Source organism: Seriola aureovittata, chromosome 12 (genome assembly GCF_021018895.1).
Source record: "Seriola aureovittata isolate HTS-2021-v1 ecotype China chromosome 12, ASM2101889v1, whole genome shotgun sequence".
In the NCBI taxonomy this organism is placed as follows: domain Eukaryota; kingdom Metazoa; phylum Chordata; class Actinopteri; order Carangiformes; family Carangidae; genus Seriola; species Seriola aureovittata.
The window spans coordinates 5,678,179-5,696,713 of record NC_079375.1 but is presented as its reverse complement, the minus strand read 5'-3'; the positions used below and the strand labels follow the sequence as shown (position 1 = coordinate 5,696,713).

Sequence of the window (18,535 nt, the reverse complement as noted above, 5' to 3'; positions counted from 1 at the left end):
TTCCTTTGTGATCAAAGATCCAGTGACAACATAGGATGAAAAACTCTTCGTTACATTAGCTGCTAAGTTTGAGTACAATTCATGTCCAACTAATAACCTCCATTTTGTTATTTTGTGATTTAATTTTAATGCAGGATGCAAAATCCATGTCACAATGAAAAAATGTTGAGCGATCAAAGACAAAAAGCTAAATAACATTCATTTAACATATGTTGTTCATTTAATCACCAGTAAATGCATCCATAAAAACAAAATACATGTGGCAACCTGTGTTGTATTTATCTTTATTTCAGGCATTTCAAATTTTCCATACAAAGGAGCCCAAACCATGAAAACCATCCAGGGAACAAAAAGTAAATACAATGGGTTATTTGATTCTCATTGTAACATTTTCTTTTCAAAATACATAAAGTGATTTCACAGGCAGGGGAACAAACAGAAACCCATGTACTGTAAGCACACTTTAGTCACAGCTGTAAGAACTACGACACCCAGCAGCCACTGGCTCAATGCAGACTCAGTAGCAGCCTGAGGACTGTCATCAGGATGTAGCCGTGTGTGTTGACAGATTTACTTATTTCTTTTCTGTTGTTTCGTCTCCACTTTTGTATTTTCACATCAGATACACCAAGGAGAAACGTCCTGGACGAGACGGTGCTTATCGGTGAGTTTATAACTTTTTACAACATATAAGAACAACCTCAGCTAACCGAGTTAACTTCAGTTCGCTTTATGAATTACAACTAAGATTGATGTCCAAATAAAAATTATCTTCTTTTGAAATTCACTCATCACTGAAAAGTTCCATACAAACTGTTAATATACATACGTCTGTAAATACCATTTCATGTAAACTATCTGAAGACAGTAAATTGCTCTTTTAGGTCTTGAAAATTTCAGGGACTCTGATATTAAAAGATTTACAGACACAACATTGTCAGAACAACTGACCCATATATATACTCCCCTCCAAAAGTATTGGAACAGTGAGGCCAATTCCTTTACTTTTGCTGTAGACTGAAAACATTTGGGTTTGACATCAAAAGATGAATATGAGACAAGAGATCAACATTTCAGCTTTTATTTCCAGGTATTTACATCTGGATCTGATACACAACTTAGAAGATAGCATTATTTGCGGAGCACCAAATTTTTAGGTGAGCAAAGGTATTGGAACAGATAGACTTAAAATAGATTAAAGTGTATAAGACTTAATATTTATTTGCAAATCCTTTGCTTGCAATAACTGCATCAAGCCTGTGACCCATTGACATCACCAAACTTTTGCATTCTTCTTTTGTGATGCTTTTCCAGGCTTTCACCGCAGCCTCTTTCAGTTGTTGTTTATTTTGTGGGGTTACTCCCTTCAGTCTCTTCTTTAGCAGGTAAAATGCTCTATAGGGTTTAAGTCTGGAGATTAAATTGGCCAGTCTAATACCTTCCACTTCTTGCCCCTGATGAACTCCTTTGTTGTGTGTTTTGAGTCATTATCTTGCTGCAGTTTGGTTGCATCTTTCTTTAAATTAGCAGACAAAATGTTTCTGTAGACTTCTGAGTTCATTTTGCTGCTGCCATCATGTGTTACATCATCAATGAAGATTAATGAGCCCAATGCATGACATTACCTCCACCGTGTTTCACAGATGAGCTTGTATGTTTGGGATCATGAGCAGATCCTTTCTTTCTCCAAACTTTAGCCTTTCCATCACTTTGGTAAAGGTTAATCTTTACCTCATCAGTCCATAAAACTTTGTCCCAGAATTTTTGAGGCTTGTCTCTGTACTTTTTTGGCAAATTCCAGCCTGGCCTTCTTATTCTTCTTGCTAATGAGTGGTTTGCATCTTGTGGTCTAGCCTCTGTTCTTTTGTTCATGAAGTCTTCTGCGAACAGTAGATTCTGATACCTTCACTCCTGCCCTCTGGAAGTTGTTGCTGATGTCACTAACAGTTGTTTTAGGGTCTTTCTTTACAGCTCTCACAATGTTTCTGTCGTCAACTGCTGCTGTTTTCCTCGGTCTACCCATTCGATGTCTGTTACTTAGTACACCAGTGGTTTCTTTCTTCTTCAGGACATTCAAAATGGTTGTACTGGCTATGGCCAATGTTTGTGCAATGGCTCTGATTGATTTTCCATCTTCTCTCAGCTTCACCCATAGACAGCTCTCTGGTTTTCATGTTGGTTACACCTCTAACTATAAATGCTGTCTGCACAGGCAAAACCCAAATCTGAAACTGAGCGTAGACATTCAGCGCTATTTATTGCTTGAATAATCAATGTAATAGGACACACCTGGGCAACAAAACAAACCTGTCAGTCACATGTTCCAATACTTTTGCTCACATGAAAAATGGGTGTGTTCAAACAAAAGGTGCTATCTTCTAAGTTGTGTATTAAATCCAGATTTAAATACCTGGAAATAAAAGCTGAAATGTTGATCTCTTGTCTCATATTCATCTTTTGGTGTCAAACCCAAATGTTTTCAGTCTACAGCAAAAATAAAGGAATTGGCCTCACTGTTCCAATACTTTTGGAGGGGAGTGTATATATGGAAGTTTATTTTTAATATGTGCATATACAATGAAACTAGAGGGATATGGGAAACTAATGCATAGTCAAACATGGGATATAATGATGAAGTGACATGATATCAAAATTCTCACAATTATGTTGGCTTGCTTTGTCAAGACATTCAAATAGTAATGATTAAAATCCAATTGTAGGAGAGCAAGACAGTTGTTAGTGACTGAACCACTAAGAGCATGTGGAGGAAGTAAATTCTGACAAGAGAAAGTACACTAATATTTGATAACTGAGATAACTTTGAAGGTTTAGGGATGCTGCTACATAGAAGTGAGAAGTAACCAGCATGTGAATTTACTTTATAACTGACTTAATGATTGAACTGTGTAGTTAATGTGACTTTTCAGTTAATATTAAGCTGTCACTGCAGATGTCCTCAGTTCCACAGTCGTCCTCTCCTCTTCCATTTCTCTTCTCTTCCAGGCTGGATCTTCAGCAGGACGACAAAGGACGTACAAACGCTGCAACACAGAGATGAACAAGATGAGTGAGTAAGTTTAAACACTGTAACTATAATGACACTCAGACAGGACATTTTGACCCCAGAGTTGAATTAGATTTGAGCCCTGACCTGTCGGAAGGTTCCTGGTGTCAAACACATCTGCCCAGCTGCCCACAGTGGCATCATGAGAACAGAGGAGAGAGTCATGGTCCATCCCAGTGTGTACGCCCAGTCAGGGTAAATGTACCAGCTGTTAATCTTGAGGTGTGTGTAACCAACCAGGTACAGGATGAAGGAAATCTGTGAAGGTTTGAGGTAAAAAGTTTAAAGTAAAAAAAAAAAAAACAGAATCAAGAGTTTAACTTTGAAATGTGTAATTGGTCATTTGCAAATATCTGCCAAAATAATGACATCCCTATTTCCTCTGCACTGCTGTGCCTATGCTGAGCCAAACCCATATGGAAGCATGGAGGCTCTCTCTTAGGTTTCTGTCTTACACCCAGCACGAAGAGCAACACAAGTGTATTTGCTAGCTTCAAACCAACGCAGTTGTAATTTTTCTGTCCAGCGCCCATGTTGTTTAAATAGCAAACACACTTGTGCCTATCTGAGGAAATTGATTGATCAACCAAAACCTGGTCTTAAATCAGTGGCGCAGAATTTCACTTTCATTTTAAGGGCGCACTGTCAAGACAGTAATATGTGCCAACATACACGGGCGCACAGAGCATATACACTCTGCCAGTTACGCACGAGCAGAATGAGCTGTCATGAATGTCTCATTCATCACCTAAATTTGTCCACCAAAATTTCACAACGAACTGAAGCTTTATTCACATCTTCTGATCATATCACATAAAGTATTTCTAACATTGTGATTTTTGCTTCACTGTAGAGCTGTGCCCAGCACATTGATTCCCTCAACCCCTCTTTGCCCCTGAGTGTACACAGAGCTGCTGTGTGCGTATGGCAGGACTAGGCTCACTGGTCAGTCACAATATGTGATCACCTGACCACAAATAGAATCTGACAGTGGGACACACTGCGCCGTTGTAATAGCAATATGCCAAGGTGCAAGCGTGCTCTGCTTTTAAAGGGAATGGGAGATGGCACTGTGATTGGTTTATTGGATGTTACGCCCAAAACACTCCCATGAATAATTAAGAGATTAACCCTTTTAGAACCAGGCAACTGGAGCAGCGACTGTTTTTTCCACCATTAAAAAAAAGTAAAAGTGACATGGACAGGCCCAAAATGCACTTGCGCCACATGCTTCAGACCATGTGCTTTGGATCATTATAATAGAGCCCTTAGTCTTTGAATAAGAGAAATACAGCTATAATTTGTTTTTGTTGAAACTTATTTGACTCACCAGTGACAGCAGAGGGATGATGTATTTCCAGCACAGTTTGAAGAAAACAGATGGTCTCTGTCCCGTCATGTCCTCAATGTTTTTAATAACACGGTCAGCACCTAAGAAGTTCATAGACTGTACATTAGACCAATTTTAAAGTCATATCAAGTTTCTTTTATTTACATTGCAGAGTACTGCTGCTAAAATAAAACTGTGATTGAGGTGGCAAGATATACAATCTGGTCATGGTTACATTCAGGTAATGCAATCAGTCTGACCCAACCTTTAAAATCAAATCATGGAAAAAAACATTCAAAAACACCATTTTATTCATCCTATATATCCTGTATAAATTAAATAAAGCATAACCTCATAACTGATTATTTGTAAACAAAAACATATGCATAAATTCATGCTGTACAAATAGTCAGAGCATATCATGAAAATGAGATTGACTGTAAATTAATTTTTAACCTACCAAAAATCCAGGCCAGAGCCAGACACTCAGATAAAGCCATACAATAATGACAAGCTCTGGTACAACCATAATAATCATAGAGCTGGAATATGTAGATCCCTCCCTGCAGCAGGAAGAGAGAAGATTTGAACGTGAGAAATGTTTTTAGAAACATTTATTGACAATAGTTTGAAGGTACTTTTATGGAAATATTTGTTCACCTCAGTAACCAAGGTCAGATGTATGAAGAAGAAGAGCAAACAGATGAAGAGAGCAAAGATTTCAGACCGTCCTGCTGCACGCAGGAGCTTCGGAAACAAGTCGCTTATTGAGGTGATAAAACACTCGACTGACACAAACTGGAGACAAAATAAAACAAGCAAATTATTAAATTTTTGTGGCCACAAAGCAGCAGTTATTATTTATCCAGCAATACATTGAAACATCTTACATGAGTGTCAACACTGAGGAAAAAGAGCATCAGGAAAAAGCAGACACTCCAGAACTGTGGAAAAGGCATCATAGCTGTAGCCTGAGGGTAGACAACGAAGACCAAACCTGGACCTATGAATTAGATGTTGACAAGAAAGAGACATTTAGAGAGTATTTATTTACTCTTTCTGTATTTGGACCTAAAACCAAACTTAAGTTGCTTGCCATTTTAAACCTTTTTATTTACCGGACTCCGCTACATTGTCAACGGTAACACCCTGTTTCTGTGCCATGAATCCAAGCACTGAGAAGACGACAAATCCAGCAACAAAGCTGGTCCCACTGTTCAGTAAACAGATCAAAAAGCAGTCTCTAGAGGTCACAGAAACACAAACCACCTTTGCATTAGTATAATGTTGGGTGATTATGCATTTATTTTGTAGTTTTAGTACATTTTAAACTGCATTTGTTTTATTTTGTTTGTCATTTAAAACATTTTAAAAGTAATTCTGTTTTGCTGTTTATACTCACTTGTAACAGTTGTTGTTGTGCCGATTGTAGCTGCCCAGAACAGTTAGAATACCTGAAGAAATGCTGTAGGAGAAGCATATTTGAGATCCTGCCTCTACCCAGACCTGTCATGTGACAAAAAAGTATTTTAGGGGCGCCCCAGTGGCTCACCTGCAGCACATACCACAGAGTCTCAGTCCTTACTGCAGCTGGCCAGGTTCAAGGAACTACAGTTTATCTAATGTTTTAAATTGTATCCCCCCAAAAAAAAGTCATTGCATTTATCAGTTGAAAGGAGTTCAAGTGCGATTTGTGCTGAGGGGTTGATCAGCTCATCAACTGGCAAATAAAATGCGTGCATTATTAATGTTTTTGTTGATGATATCTAAGAAGAAAGACTGTGTAGCATTTTCCAATTCCAGATTATAGGAGAAGACTCTCTTGATAGATTTGACATCACAGTGAATGTGCAGTTTAGTTTTTTTGGCACTCTTTGTTATGGATTTTTACAGATGCAGCATTTCTCCGTGGTGCTTGAAGGTTGTTGTGTGACTAGCAGATTACCAACCATGCAGTCTGGATGATCCATCTCTAATGTAACAGGAACTGACTCGATAAACTGTACATGGTAATTGTATCATAATAAAATACCTCAAGGTTAGTTAGACGGGTCATGTCTGGATAGAGGTAAAAGTAGATTCCTTCCCATGCTCCAGGTAGAGTCAGTCCCCTGATGAGCAGTATGAGGAGCATCACGTAGGGGAAAGTGGCTGTGAAAAATGCTACCTTTTTAAAAAAAAAAAAAAAAAAAAAAAAAATAGATATAAATTCCCTTATCTTTTTTGAAACTAGAATGAATGGTTTCTGAATTGCATATATACCAAATGTGTAACACTTTATATAAAATATTTCCTCAGGACCTTTCCAGTGGACTTGACACCTTTCCAGATACTGAAGTAGCAGACCACCCAACAGGCAAGAAGACACAGAGCCAGCTCCCATCTCACACTGCCCAGCTCCTCAATGCCTCCAGACATGGCCAACACACGTCGTCTGAGTAGAGGACAAGTTTAAGAGGTACAATAACGTGTCAGTTTACTACACTACACTAGGGGTTACCAAGCAAAAGGAAACGGTCATGTCCAGTACATTGTAGGGTGAGCTCCTTAGGTGTTTTATATTTTATGGTAATTATTGTTCCCACTTTGCCACAAATCAATGAGTCAGCTGTTATTGACTCCTGATCAGTGAATGAAAAGGAGTTAGGTCATCGACACAGTCAACACATCATTAATTTTCCACTGATTTACATGGATTTGTTTGAAATATAATTAATAGATTTATGACTTTGATTATTATTTTTAAAAAGTTTGTATCTGGTTGTGGGCTGTGGGGAGAAGTTATACATTTCTAAACTAAAAATGGGGTTGTTGCAACAGAAGATGTCTGCTGCTACTGTTGGCACAGACACAACTATTTTCATAGGCTAAGTAGTTCTCCTCTTCAAATTGTATAATTACTGTTTATTTAAGGTTGATTTAATATTTACTATCTTAAATGGGTCACCATTATGCAGTAATATTTAATCAATGAAAAGTAATTAAAACTGAATTTGGACTCACTCCCAGAACTCAGTGGCAGCAGAGGTGGTGTTGGTCAACATGGTCTGGTTTGTTGTCATGTTTGGTGAAGAAGAATCCAAAATCTGAAGACCTATACAGTTAACTGATTAAAGGGGAAACGAAACAAAAACAAATAATGAAATGAAATGAAAAACCAAATAATGCTGGAAGTCAGGTAAGATAGTATAAAGAGCTACAAAGCCCATTTAAAGAGCATGGGTTAAAGGACCTGAAGAAATTACAGGTAGAAGTTTTAGTAACAAACATAAATGTGAGCTGGTATTGGTAACAGCTTTTGTGAAAATTCAAGTTAAGCAAGTAAAATATGTCTATGTAATATTTGCCTTTATTGTGTGATTGGATTTGGAATTTTACTATATATTATATTTCATAATTTATATTTACTATATTCAGTAAATGTTCAAAAGTATGCTATCCCTATAATTACAGTTTTTCCAAGTAACTTTACTTCTGTATTATTATTTATTTCCAGTTAATCTCTCCTTGCTGAACTTGCAGATGTAGACAGAACAACAGGGTAATACGTGTAATTTAGAATGAGTGTTTCACCACATTACATGATCGTGTTTAATCTAACCGTGGCCACTGTAATGCTCTGTTTATATAACCTGTTTGTGTGCTTTAGAAATTGAAGGTAAATTCCATAGTGTCACATTTACCTGTATTCCAGGTGTTGTCACAGTTGGCCCAGGGGAGCTGAGATGTGAATGAAAACACCAGGTAGAAGAGAGCCCAGACTTGGATTATGATGTAGCTGAAGTCATAAAATGTCCTCACCAAATGCCCGTATCCTATTCCTAAAACACAGAATATTAATTGCGAACGTTTTCTAGGGTAATAAAGATTTAAGTCTTTCAAATATTTATTTCAGCCACATATTGAAGTGTGACTTTTATGTTTTTTTCTCTTCTGCTGACTGCATCTCACCTTGTGCCAGTGGACACAGTTTCCTCCAGCAGGTGATGAATCCTTCCTGGGTGTACTGACCACTTGAAGTCTCCAGCAGGAACAGAGGAATCCCACACACCACAGCTAACAGACCATATGGCACCAGAAAAGCACCTGTAGTAAATACAGGGACATATGTTGTCATGGAAATGACAAATGGATTCAGCAATATCCTTTAATTGCCCGATCTCACTATTAATTTTCCAGTCCACTAAACAAAAAATAATGCAGCTCTACTAAAGACAAAGTTAGTATGATTCACCTCCACCGTTCTTGTAGCAGAGGTAAGGAAATCTCCACACATTACCCAAACCGACTACGTTTCCTGCAACAACCAGAATATATTCAGTTTTATTTGTCCACTGTCCTCTGGCTCCATTCCTCATCTGATTTTCTGTTTTTCTTCTTTCTCTGTTCATCTCAAGATCAAGAACTTAATTCCTGTGTGTGTTTCTGTGTGATTCATTTATTCCAAAGTACAAATAACTGATCTTTGCTGCTTTTATAATGTATCTTTACTTAATCTGTCTACACCCTGCCCTTAGTACATAGATTAAAACAAGGCTGATGATTGGTTTTTGTTTTGCCAAACCCCGAGGAGCAATCCCAACCTGATTACAATAACCCTGTTTAACTCCTGGACGTAGAAATTCAAACTTATTTCAATTTTTTTTATTTTTAGGGCAAATCCAGTTGCTCATTTTGAAATGGGAAATAACAGTACAGGGCTTTCTTATCATCTTTCACTTATTGTTTTGGATTCATTGCATATATACTCTGTGCTGCTCTCATGATAACCCCATTGTACGCTACCTGCACAGAGCTGAACAGCAGGCGGACAAAGTAGCTGGTAGTGGTTGTATCAAAGCAAAAATAGTAGTAAAAGTATTATTTTTCATATCGTTCAAATATGACAGCTGCCCTGATTTAGTTTTTTGAAGGAAATGACAATCCAGTTTAATTAATCAAAGATATTTTAAACTCAGTAATTCTTCCTCTAAAGAACAAAGAGAACAAAGTTTTCACAAGAAAACTTCTGCAAATATAACTAGACAAAATAAAAAATAGTTCATAATAGGATTTGTCTGACAGAAACGATGGAGGATGGTGTTATTTATTTATTTGTATTGAGGAATAACAAACACTGCTACAGACTTTATATGATGATCTTTATATTTTTCAGTGTTGCCCAGTAAAACACTTGACAGAGAAGGGATTTCAGTTTGAGAACAAATTACAGTAGAAAATCTACACCCACATTCTCACAGATATATTTACTTTTTAAAATTTAAATTATGTTGTACATCATTTGCACACACATGGAAACTCACTGTAAATTGCTATACGTGTAACCTAATATGTGGAAAATGACACTGTACTTGTTATGCTTAACTAAGCTTTCACCATCACAAAGCAATGTAACTAATCCAAACTTTGTCACAGCCCAACATGTTAACTTTCATTCAAAACTTTTAAGTGTAAGACCCAAACAATGTGCAAATCAGAAGGGTTGTTTTACCACAATCATACACGAACTAAGCATGCAGCCAGTGGTTATTTTAATTATAAATTCAACATGTTTGATTAACATATTGGATTTGCAACAAACAAAATATCAAAAAATAATAATAATAAAAAAATACTGAGAAACACCCATCACCAGGTCCGAAGCCTAAGTTGACATCTTAAAATGACTTCAGCTGTCATCGACAAAAAGTTCATTTAAAAACGTTTTAGTAAAAGCTGTTAAATTAAAAGTGAATAAAACTGCATTTCCTCGAGTGGCCACTTGAGGATGGCTCCAAAAGCTAGTCAAATGTTGCAAAAAAAATTTATTTCCACCATAATGACTGGCAGGGGTTAATAAAATAAATAAATTTCAGGCTTAAAGTTGTACATAAGGAAGGGCGTGCCAGTCTGAATGACAGGTGATGTCACAGTTGGTCTAACAGCAGGTCCCACACCTACTTCCAGTTAGGGACCTCCCAGACATGTTAGAGTTGTTGGTGCCTATTGGAGTATTTTTCATGTAAATATTGGACTAATAATATGCTTTGCTGTGTAGTTAATTGACTAACAGTCTGTGCTCCTGTGTTTTGAGGTGAGTGATATTCGAGTATTATTTTGTTTATGCGTTACCTCTAGTTAGCTCTAATTAGCACGTGCTCCACACGCCCCAACTCTGCCAAGATGGCAACAGCTTGGGTCCCACTCTGAGCTGAGCTTTAAAACCACTCTTCAGTTACATGAGTTACGTCACTGAGGCCACGTCCATCTTTAATCAGACTTCATGATTTAGACCTATTGAAATCTCCTCTAGAAGCTTATATACAGAATGATATCTGAAGTTTTTATTAAAGTTGACTTCTCAGGTCACACTAAGCTGTCACGGCAGATGTCCTCAGTTCCACACTTGTCCCCTCCTCTCCCAGTTTTCTCCTCTGCCAAGCTGGATCTCCAGCAGGACGACAGAGGACGGACAAACGCTGGAAAGTAGGACAAAAGTGAGATAAGTCAGTTTCCATACTAATTGTGAAACCTACAGGAGACATTTTGAGTCCTTAACCATGCTGTACCTTCAATTAAATGCAGCAAGCAGGCTAAACATTCTTATCTCCTTATTTTTATTTTTCAGTTTGAATTTCTATTTACCAACTTTTAAGGTTTTTTTGTCGCAAAAATGTTCTCAAATTCCTCTGCAGACAATTTTCTGGTTTATGACTCGTGAAAACTCTTTGAGGACTGACCTCTCTGAAGGTTCCTGGTGTCAAACACATCTGTCCAGCTGCCCACAGTGGCACCATGAGAACAGAGGAGAGAGTCATGGTCCATCCCAGTGCATAAGCCCAGTCAGGGTAAATGTACAAGTTGTGAACCTTGAGGTGTTTGTAATCAACCAGGTACAAGATGAAGGAAATCTGTGAGGATGTGGAAACAGTTTTTTACATAGATAAATACCATTATTATCTTATTTCATAAAAAAATTGAGGAAGCTATAATAAACAAATCAAGTCAATCTTAGTTTTTTTTTTTTTCAGTCATACCTAACCATTAGTAGTTAGGTAGATTATAAATATTATCAGCTAAGATAGATAAGACTGAATAGATATATAGGGTTCAGTGACCATTCACACAACTTGTTATTTCTAAATTTTGTTTTATTGTAGGATAAATTTCACACAACTCCTGGAAGATTAATATGTAAAACTTACATGCAAAAATCCATTAGTACCAAATTCATCCATACTGGGAGAAGAATCTCACTCAAATTTAGTTTACCTAATGGAATTATGTAAAATCTGACTCACCAATGACAGCAGAGGAATGATGTATTTCCAGCAAAGTTTAAAGAAAACAGACGGTCTCTGTCCCGTCATGTCCTTAATGATGTTAAAAAAGCGATCAGCACCTGATGGATGTTCAGATTGTACATTTAGTCTAGTTTCACATTACATGAAAATATTTTGATTATAATGCAAAATACTAAGACAAGAGTTTCATCCAGAGAACTGGATGACCCGTTAAGATGAACATTTGCTGATCAGTCCTAACAAACCTACTGGATCCTTTGTTTTAATTTATTTTATTATTTTATTTTATCATTTTTTAGCTACAGACAGGGTATGGAAGTCAGAAAGTATTTAGAGATGATATAACAAACTGTTGATGATGTTGTTTTTATAGGATTTGTTGACAATAACAAAAATATAGAATAAAGCCAGTTACATACATTTTTTTTAAAAAATAAAGGATTTTTACCAAATATCCAGCCCACAGCCATGCACTGAGATATAGCCATGAAATTCTGACAGACTCTGGTCGAGCCATAGAAATCAATAAGTTGGAATACGTATATACCTCCCTAAAGCATGAAGAGACAAGATGTAAAAATAATACACATAATGTAGAAGACAGTGTATTTAATTTAATGCAATAATATACATTTCTTTGTAAAATATTTTTGTTTTACTTCAGTAACCAGGGTCAGTTGTATGAGGAAGCTGGATAAACAGATGAGGAGGACGAAGATCTCATGCCTCACTGGTGCACGAATCATCTTTGGAAACAAGTCGGTCACCGTGGTAATAAAACTCTCCACGATCACAAACTGCACGAGATATTATGAGTAAATTTGAGTTCTTCATTCCTGAAATGTGTCTGATATTAATCATTAGGTAATTCCACAAATGATCTTACATGTGTGTCAACAGTCAGCAGAATGAGCATCAGGAAGAAGCAGACAGTCCAGAACTGTGGTAAAGGCATCATAGCTGTTGCCTGAGGATAAGCAATGAAGGCCAAACCTGGACCTGTGGTTTGGAGAAAAAGGTTGATACATTTCTTCATTTTGAGACCTGGAAACATTCAACTGTGGTTCAATTGCTGTGAAGATCTTAACCGTTGCACTCAAATTAATGTTGATATTTACCTGATTCAACTACAGTGTCGACAGTAACACCCTGTTTCTGAGCCATGAATCCGAGCACTGAGAAGACGACAAATCCAGCAACAAAACTGGTCCCACCGTTCAGTAAACAGAGCCAAAAGCAGTCTCTAGAGGTCAAGGTAAGAAGAAATACCCTTGTTAAAAATGGGAAATTCCTATGACTATAGAGCAATGTAAAAGTAAATAAGTATTGGTGTAAAGTGAAGTATTTACAGTAATATTGTATTCATTCAAACATTTCAGTGTTGACTGTAGTCTGTTATTTAATTTTTGACAAATTACCTCTTTACTGTTTTATTTATTGCTTTATTTTCACGTGTCTATAACAACAAAAAATGTCTTGTATAACCAAACTAGTAGGACATCAGAGTTGTTGTGATATCTGATTTACTGTTTACTTTCTTTCTTTTTATTAAGATCCCCCTTATCCTCTGTATTGTAACAGTGGCTATTCTTCCTAGGGTCCCCATAAATGTATAAATAATACTTCAGTGACAACAGATACATCAAGACACATCCATATCATTCATACTCACATTAAGACTCATAATACACAACACCCAACACCAACTCAAAACCCATCTAATACATACGATAGCTCTGTAATTTCCTTAATATCTGAGAAAAGAAAACTCTTCACAGTTCAATCCTCTAAGTCACAAACAAAATAAAATAAAAGTGGAATGAAGGTCACAGTCATGCTTACTTGTAACAGTTGTTGTTGTAGTCATTGTAGCTGCCCAGAACATTCAGAGTCCCTGCTGTCAGGCTATAGGAGAAGAATATTTGAGATCCTGCCTCTATCCACACCTGTAATGTATGAAAGAGAATAAAAACTCTACAATAGATGACACAACAATGCAAGGATTGCATTGTAAAGACCCCACAATAGAAGATGAAGGAAGTCACTACACCAAACCCAAGACATACAGCCTCAGTATGTTGTCAGTATCAAACCCCTGCATTTGGGCTGCATTTGACAAATTTTTTAACTTTTCAAAACAGACAGCTCAACAATCACTCCTCCTTGATATGGCATTTGGCCAGGTGTGCAAAGGTTTTTACAATGGATCTCTCACAACATGAAAGCCTTTAAGTGTGTCCAGAAGTGTGTGCTCTTATCCCCCATTTGTACCATTCATCATGTCAAGGCAACAAAGACACAGGGCTCTTGCAGAGATCATGGAGGCAGTGTGATGTAGCATGAAAGAGGCTGTGACTGCAGGCTTTCTGCCTCTAGCATGTCCAGTCAGAACAACTATAAATACTTTTGCCTTTACACATGGTAGGAAGACACATCATACAGGTATGACCTAGTTTGGTTGAAACCCTGAAGAAATTACTTTAAAGGAGTACGATTTGAATTATTTTTCTCTTTAGTGATTCTTAAGTTAGGATAAAATAAACTGATCACCTTAACGTTAGCCAAGCGGTTCAAATCTGGATACAGGTAATAGTAAATCCCTTGCCAAGCTCCAGGTAGAGTCAGGCCCCTGATGAGGAGGACCATGAGCATCACATAGGGGAACGTGGCAGTGAAAGATGCCACCTGAAAAGAAAAGGAAATTTCAGAAGGAAAAATTGTCATGGGATATTGATGATTCTATGCACCACAAGTAGATAAAGAATTCAGATATTTCCACTGACCTTTCCAGAGGATCTGACACCTTTCCAGATACTGAAGTAACAGACCACCCAGCAGGCCAGAAGACACAGAGCCAGCTCCCATCGCACACCGCCCAGCTCCTCAATGCCTCCAGACATGGCCAGCACACGTCGTCTCAAGAGAAATATAAGAGGTACACATGATAAGACACAACCACTCAGGTCTACTTAGTGATAATTTGGCATGACATTGAATCACAACAGCCAGTGGCAGTTTTGCAAATGTTAAAGGATATTTGCAACATAATTTGAGTCTAAGCAAATTCTTAAACATTTTCTACATTTTCTATTGTTGTGTCTTACACGTTTTTTCATCTTCCTTTGAATAATCAACTGTGTTAGATCTTCTTTTAATATTGTTTTACTTTGTCACTGTCACTGAAAAATTGTAAATTTGAAGTCAAAGCTGCCGAAGTTGCAAAAGTGCATCAGAATGCTGCTACCTTTTAACATTGTACGTTGCAACCAATAACAAAAGGGCCACATCAGATTTCAGAGTCCTTGAAATTGTTCTGAGTCCATAAACTTTCAGAAAGGTTTTTTAATTTCAAAGAGCTTGAAGAGACAGAACAAGTGAAAAAGATTATTTCCTAACATAGCATAAAAACATAGAATGAAAAATAATAAATCGAAATTGAAATATTGAAACAATAGTATATATTTTATTATGGTTCATCAGACAAAAGGGAAATTACACTACTCCCAGAACTCAATGGCAGCAGAGGTGATGTTGGTCTGGTTTGCTGTCACATGAGATGAATTGAAAGTCTGAAGACCGACACAGTGAGCTGAGTTTGGGGAACAAAGAAAGATTCCATTGAGGTTAACTGGAGACTCTGTTGGGACCCTGGCGGCTTAACTTCAACGTCTCACCTGTGTTCCAGGTGTTCTCACAGCTGGCCCAGGGGATCTGGGATCTGAACGAGAACACCAGGTAGAAGAGAGCCCAGGCTTCAATTAAAATGTAGATGAAGAAACATAGTGAAATCACCAGTTGTCCAAATACAATTCCTACAGTGAAATACAAACCACAATTTTTTTAAATGGCACCTGCTGAGCAATAAAACATTAGCAAAACTCATTTCTGGAAAATATTAATTTCCTATCTTTGTGTAAAAGCCTTTTCCTTAAAGTGTGATTTGTGGCTTTTTCCCCATTTTGGCTGCACATTGTAGTTCAACTCAAATCATCCCACCTTGTGCCAGTGGACACATTTTCCTCCAAGACGTGATGAATCCTTCCTGGGTGTACTGACCAACTGAGCTCTCCAGCAGGAACAGAAGGATCCCACACACCACAGCTAACAGACCGTATGGCACCAGAAAAGCACCTGTAGTAAACACAGAGACATGAGTTGTCATGGAAATGACAAATTAATTCAGTGATATCTTTTAATTGCCAATCCTCATTATTCATTTTTTCCAGTCCACTATACAAAAAATAATGCAGCTCTACTGAATACAAAGTTAGTATGATTCACCTTCACCTTGTAGCAGAGGTAAGGAAATCTCCACACATTACCCAAACCGACTATGTTTCCTGCAACAACCAGAATATATTCAGTTTTATTTGTCCACTGTCCTCTGTCTCCATGCCTCATCTGATTTTCCGTTTTTCTTCTTTCTCTGTTCATCTCAAGATCAAGAACTTAATTCCTGTGTGTGTTCTGTTATTCCAGCGTACTGACAACTGATCTTTGCTGCTTTTATAATGTGTCATTTCTTAATTTGGCTTCACCCTTCCCTCAAGACAGCAATTGGATCATAGATTATGCACAAAACCAGTAATTTAGGGCTGATGTTTTTTTTCCTAAGGAGCAATCATAACCAGAGGCCTGTACCACAAAGCAGGATTTGAGGTTAGCAAGGTAACCTCAGGTTTAACTCTGGGTTTTCTGTCCTATGATGGAGGTTCACTTGTGAAGTGAGTACTTTATCCACCACTGAAAAACTGTATGAATTATGTTTTATTCTTCAACTTCACCTCAAACCTCCCTGAGGGCCCCTGTTGATGAAGTGCCAATACTTTTACAGACTTTATATATCACATATTGAATGATGATTTTTTTTTTCCCCTCTACCCATTGTGGAAATAAAATGAATGCCATGGAAATTAAACGGTTATTTCCTCATCTGTAAGCACTAATCAAATATTACAGACAATGTAGATGAATGTATTTGCATTATCCAAACAAAACCATGCCTGCAGCCTAATGCATTAACAATGAAAGTAAATCTATGTGCTACAAGATTATAATAACTAAGACAGCTGTCAAGTAATAGGCTTAGATGGATGCTGAGCCATTTAGTACACAGTTAGGATGGGGTGGGGTGGGGGTCTGAAAGAAACAGCTCACTACCATCAATTAACACCTCACGCTGTATTCTCATTCTAAAGTATCGAACCGTAAAGACGAGTAAGTATGAAACTAGCTCATATTACTGAATAACCTTTCTTTTATTCTTTCAGACCCATATGTGTGGAACAGTAGACAATGTGGTCTCTGGGGACTTGTTGCTCTCTGACAACCAGACTACCCTGTTAGCTCACACAGCAGCACCACGCCCTGTCGCTTCCTCGGTGAACACACAAGTGGGCCAGTAGAACTGGTATTTGGATTAGCTAAGCACTCCCAACATGAAAAATGATATCCCTTAGTGTTTCAGGGAGTGGCCAGAAAATGTGTTCAGCCACTAGTGGTTTACCGTGGCTTTTGCTCCATTATGACATCTGTTGAATGAGGTCAGACATTATGCATTTTTATTTAGGAGGAGGTCTCACAGCTGCAGCTCCTACAGCATACGGTCTTAAAGACAGCTGAGTCACAGGCTACAGTTATATCCTCTTTTGGGTGTAACAATAGCACTAATATTTTCCTTACATTTCCCTTAAAGCAACATAGATAAAACATGTCCCCCCATAAACTGTGTCAGCTTGCTTCACTGAAGCTTTATAATACTTATATTAAATGAAACATTCAAATCTAAGTGACAGTGTTTCTATATTAAATGGAAAATTCCAGTCATCTTGTGCTTCGTTGCACACATTTTTTCCAGTAATTCAGCCCAGCATATTTGGTATCCTTGAAAACCCTGGTATCTTGAGTAGGAATTATTTTTATGGGTTTTAAGAAAGCTTTTCCACACAACGTGACTTTGTAATGTTTGTCATGCAAAAGTAGGCTGTGGGGTTATAGAGGTTATAAAGCATGACAAATAATTGCAGGCACATTTTCAACATTTTCTCCCTAAATCTGTTGTTTTCCTTCCTAGAGGTGTAAGTCAACTAAATACTTTTATTCTAGTATTTTGCTGGAGTCCTTAAAAACAGCATATTTTCATCTTGTTGGACTTCTTATTTTGTGTATTGTAATGTTTACAAGAATGGAGTAGATGGAGTAGTCAGACACCTACAAAAGCTATAAAATGGGTTCAAAAGAGCAAAGGGCGTTTCAGAAACTTTTCAATAGACTTTTGCAGTTAATTATTTAATTTGTTTTAGTGTTCATATGACAAATTCCCATTTTAGATTACAAATTCCCAAATTAAATGCCACACATCCTGGCTCCATTGGCCGTTCAAGAGTTAGAAAAACTTTCATTTTGTTAGTAGTTTGCATATTTTATTTGTGGGTAACACTTTATTATGAATTTTACATTGTAATATTCACTGAATTCTAGCCGCTGAATGGGACACTTTTACCCAGTGTCCTCTGTGGGAAACATGGGGACCAACTTAATCTGCTTTTTATGAAATTCAAGGTATTTCAGGAAAAAGGAGTAATTGTACATAGTATTGATCTATTGTATTGATTGCTTTTAACTTTTAAACATACTAATTGTTTGACACCAGGCTCCAAGTTCCTCCACATGAGCAGGCCAGTGTCTGTGGTTTCATCGCCTCAGCTGTGTGCATGGTTGAAAGTAAAGCATTGTAAAGTACTTTGCCCTGTTCTCAGCTGAAAAGTGTAATACAAGTGAAGCTCTTTAATTATGTCTATTGCACTTGTTTCACTGGGCAATGGGATTTATTTGTACATCAGCTTCTCAGTGCTATGG

At 37.4% G+C, this 18,535-nt stretch overlaps 2 protein-coding genes and 2 long non-coding RNA genes across 5 annotated transcripts; 2 read left to right on the top strand and 2 right to left on the bottom strand.

The window, feature by feature from the left end:
* The first annotated feature begins 114 nt into the window (after positions 1-114).
* Positions 115-8,443, top strand: LOC130179204 (uncharacterized). The gene is made up of 5 exons (XR_008829253.1): positions 115-353; positions 623-664; positions 3,004-3,071; positions 6,693-6,852; positions 8,356-8,443. It is a non-coding gene; the product is annotated as an uncharacterized LOC130179204 (long non-coding RNA).
* Positions 2,516-8,516, bottom strand: LOC130179203 (sodium- and chloride-dependent GABA transporter 3-like). Its single transcript, XM_056392033.1, has 13 exons — positions 8,346-8,516; positions 8,078-8,215; positions 7,398-7,500; positions 6,696-6,828; positions 6,427-6,561; positions 5,797-5,900; positions 5,513-5,637; positions 5,285-5,397; positions 5,055-5,192; positions 4,855-4,957; positions 4,395-4,495; positions 3,152-3,322; positions 2,516-3,041 (listed from the first exon to the last, which is right to left on the bottom strand). Exons 1-13 carry the CDS (start codon positions 8,509-8,511, stop codon positions 2,934-2,936), a joined length of 1,638 nt encoding a protein of 545 aa, XP_056248008.1. The 5' UTR covers positions 8,512-8,516; the 3' UTR covers positions 2,516-2,933.
* A 2,201-nt stretch (positions 8,517-10,717) lies between these two features.
* On the bottom strand, positions 10,718-16,579 carry LOC130179201 (sodium- and chloride-dependent GABA transporter 3-like). The gene is made up of 14 exons (XM_056392030.1): positions 15,960-16,579; positions 15,674-15,813; positions 15,352-15,489; positions 15,179-15,266; positions 14,461-14,593; positions 14,228-14,362; positions 13,520-13,623; positions 12,796-12,920; positions 12,564-12,676; positions 12,337-12,474; positions 12,126-12,228; positions 11,675-11,775; positions 11,114-11,284; positions 10,718-10,852 (listed from the first exon to the last, which is right to left on the bottom strand). Exons 1-14 carry the CDS (start codon positions 16,109-16,111, stop codon positions 10,745-10,747), a joined length of 1,749 nt encoding a protein of 582 aa, XP_056248005.1. The 5' UTR covers positions 16,112-16,579; the 3' UTR covers positions 10,718-10,744.
* LOC130179205 (uncharacterized) lies at positions 10,772-15,906 on the top strand. 2 transcript variants are annotated; one of them, XR_008829255.1, is made up of 7 exons: positions 10,772-10,870; positions 12,342-12,448; positions 12,578-12,695; positions 12,811-12,932; positions 14,469-14,612; positions 15,363-15,412; positions 15,654-15,906. It is a non-coding gene; the product is annotated as an uncharacterized LOC130179205 (long non-coding RNA). The 2 variants fall into 2 exon arrangements; XR_008829254.1 differs by lacking the exon at positions 15,363-15,412.
* Positions 16,580-18,535: the final 1,956 nt, after the last annotated feature.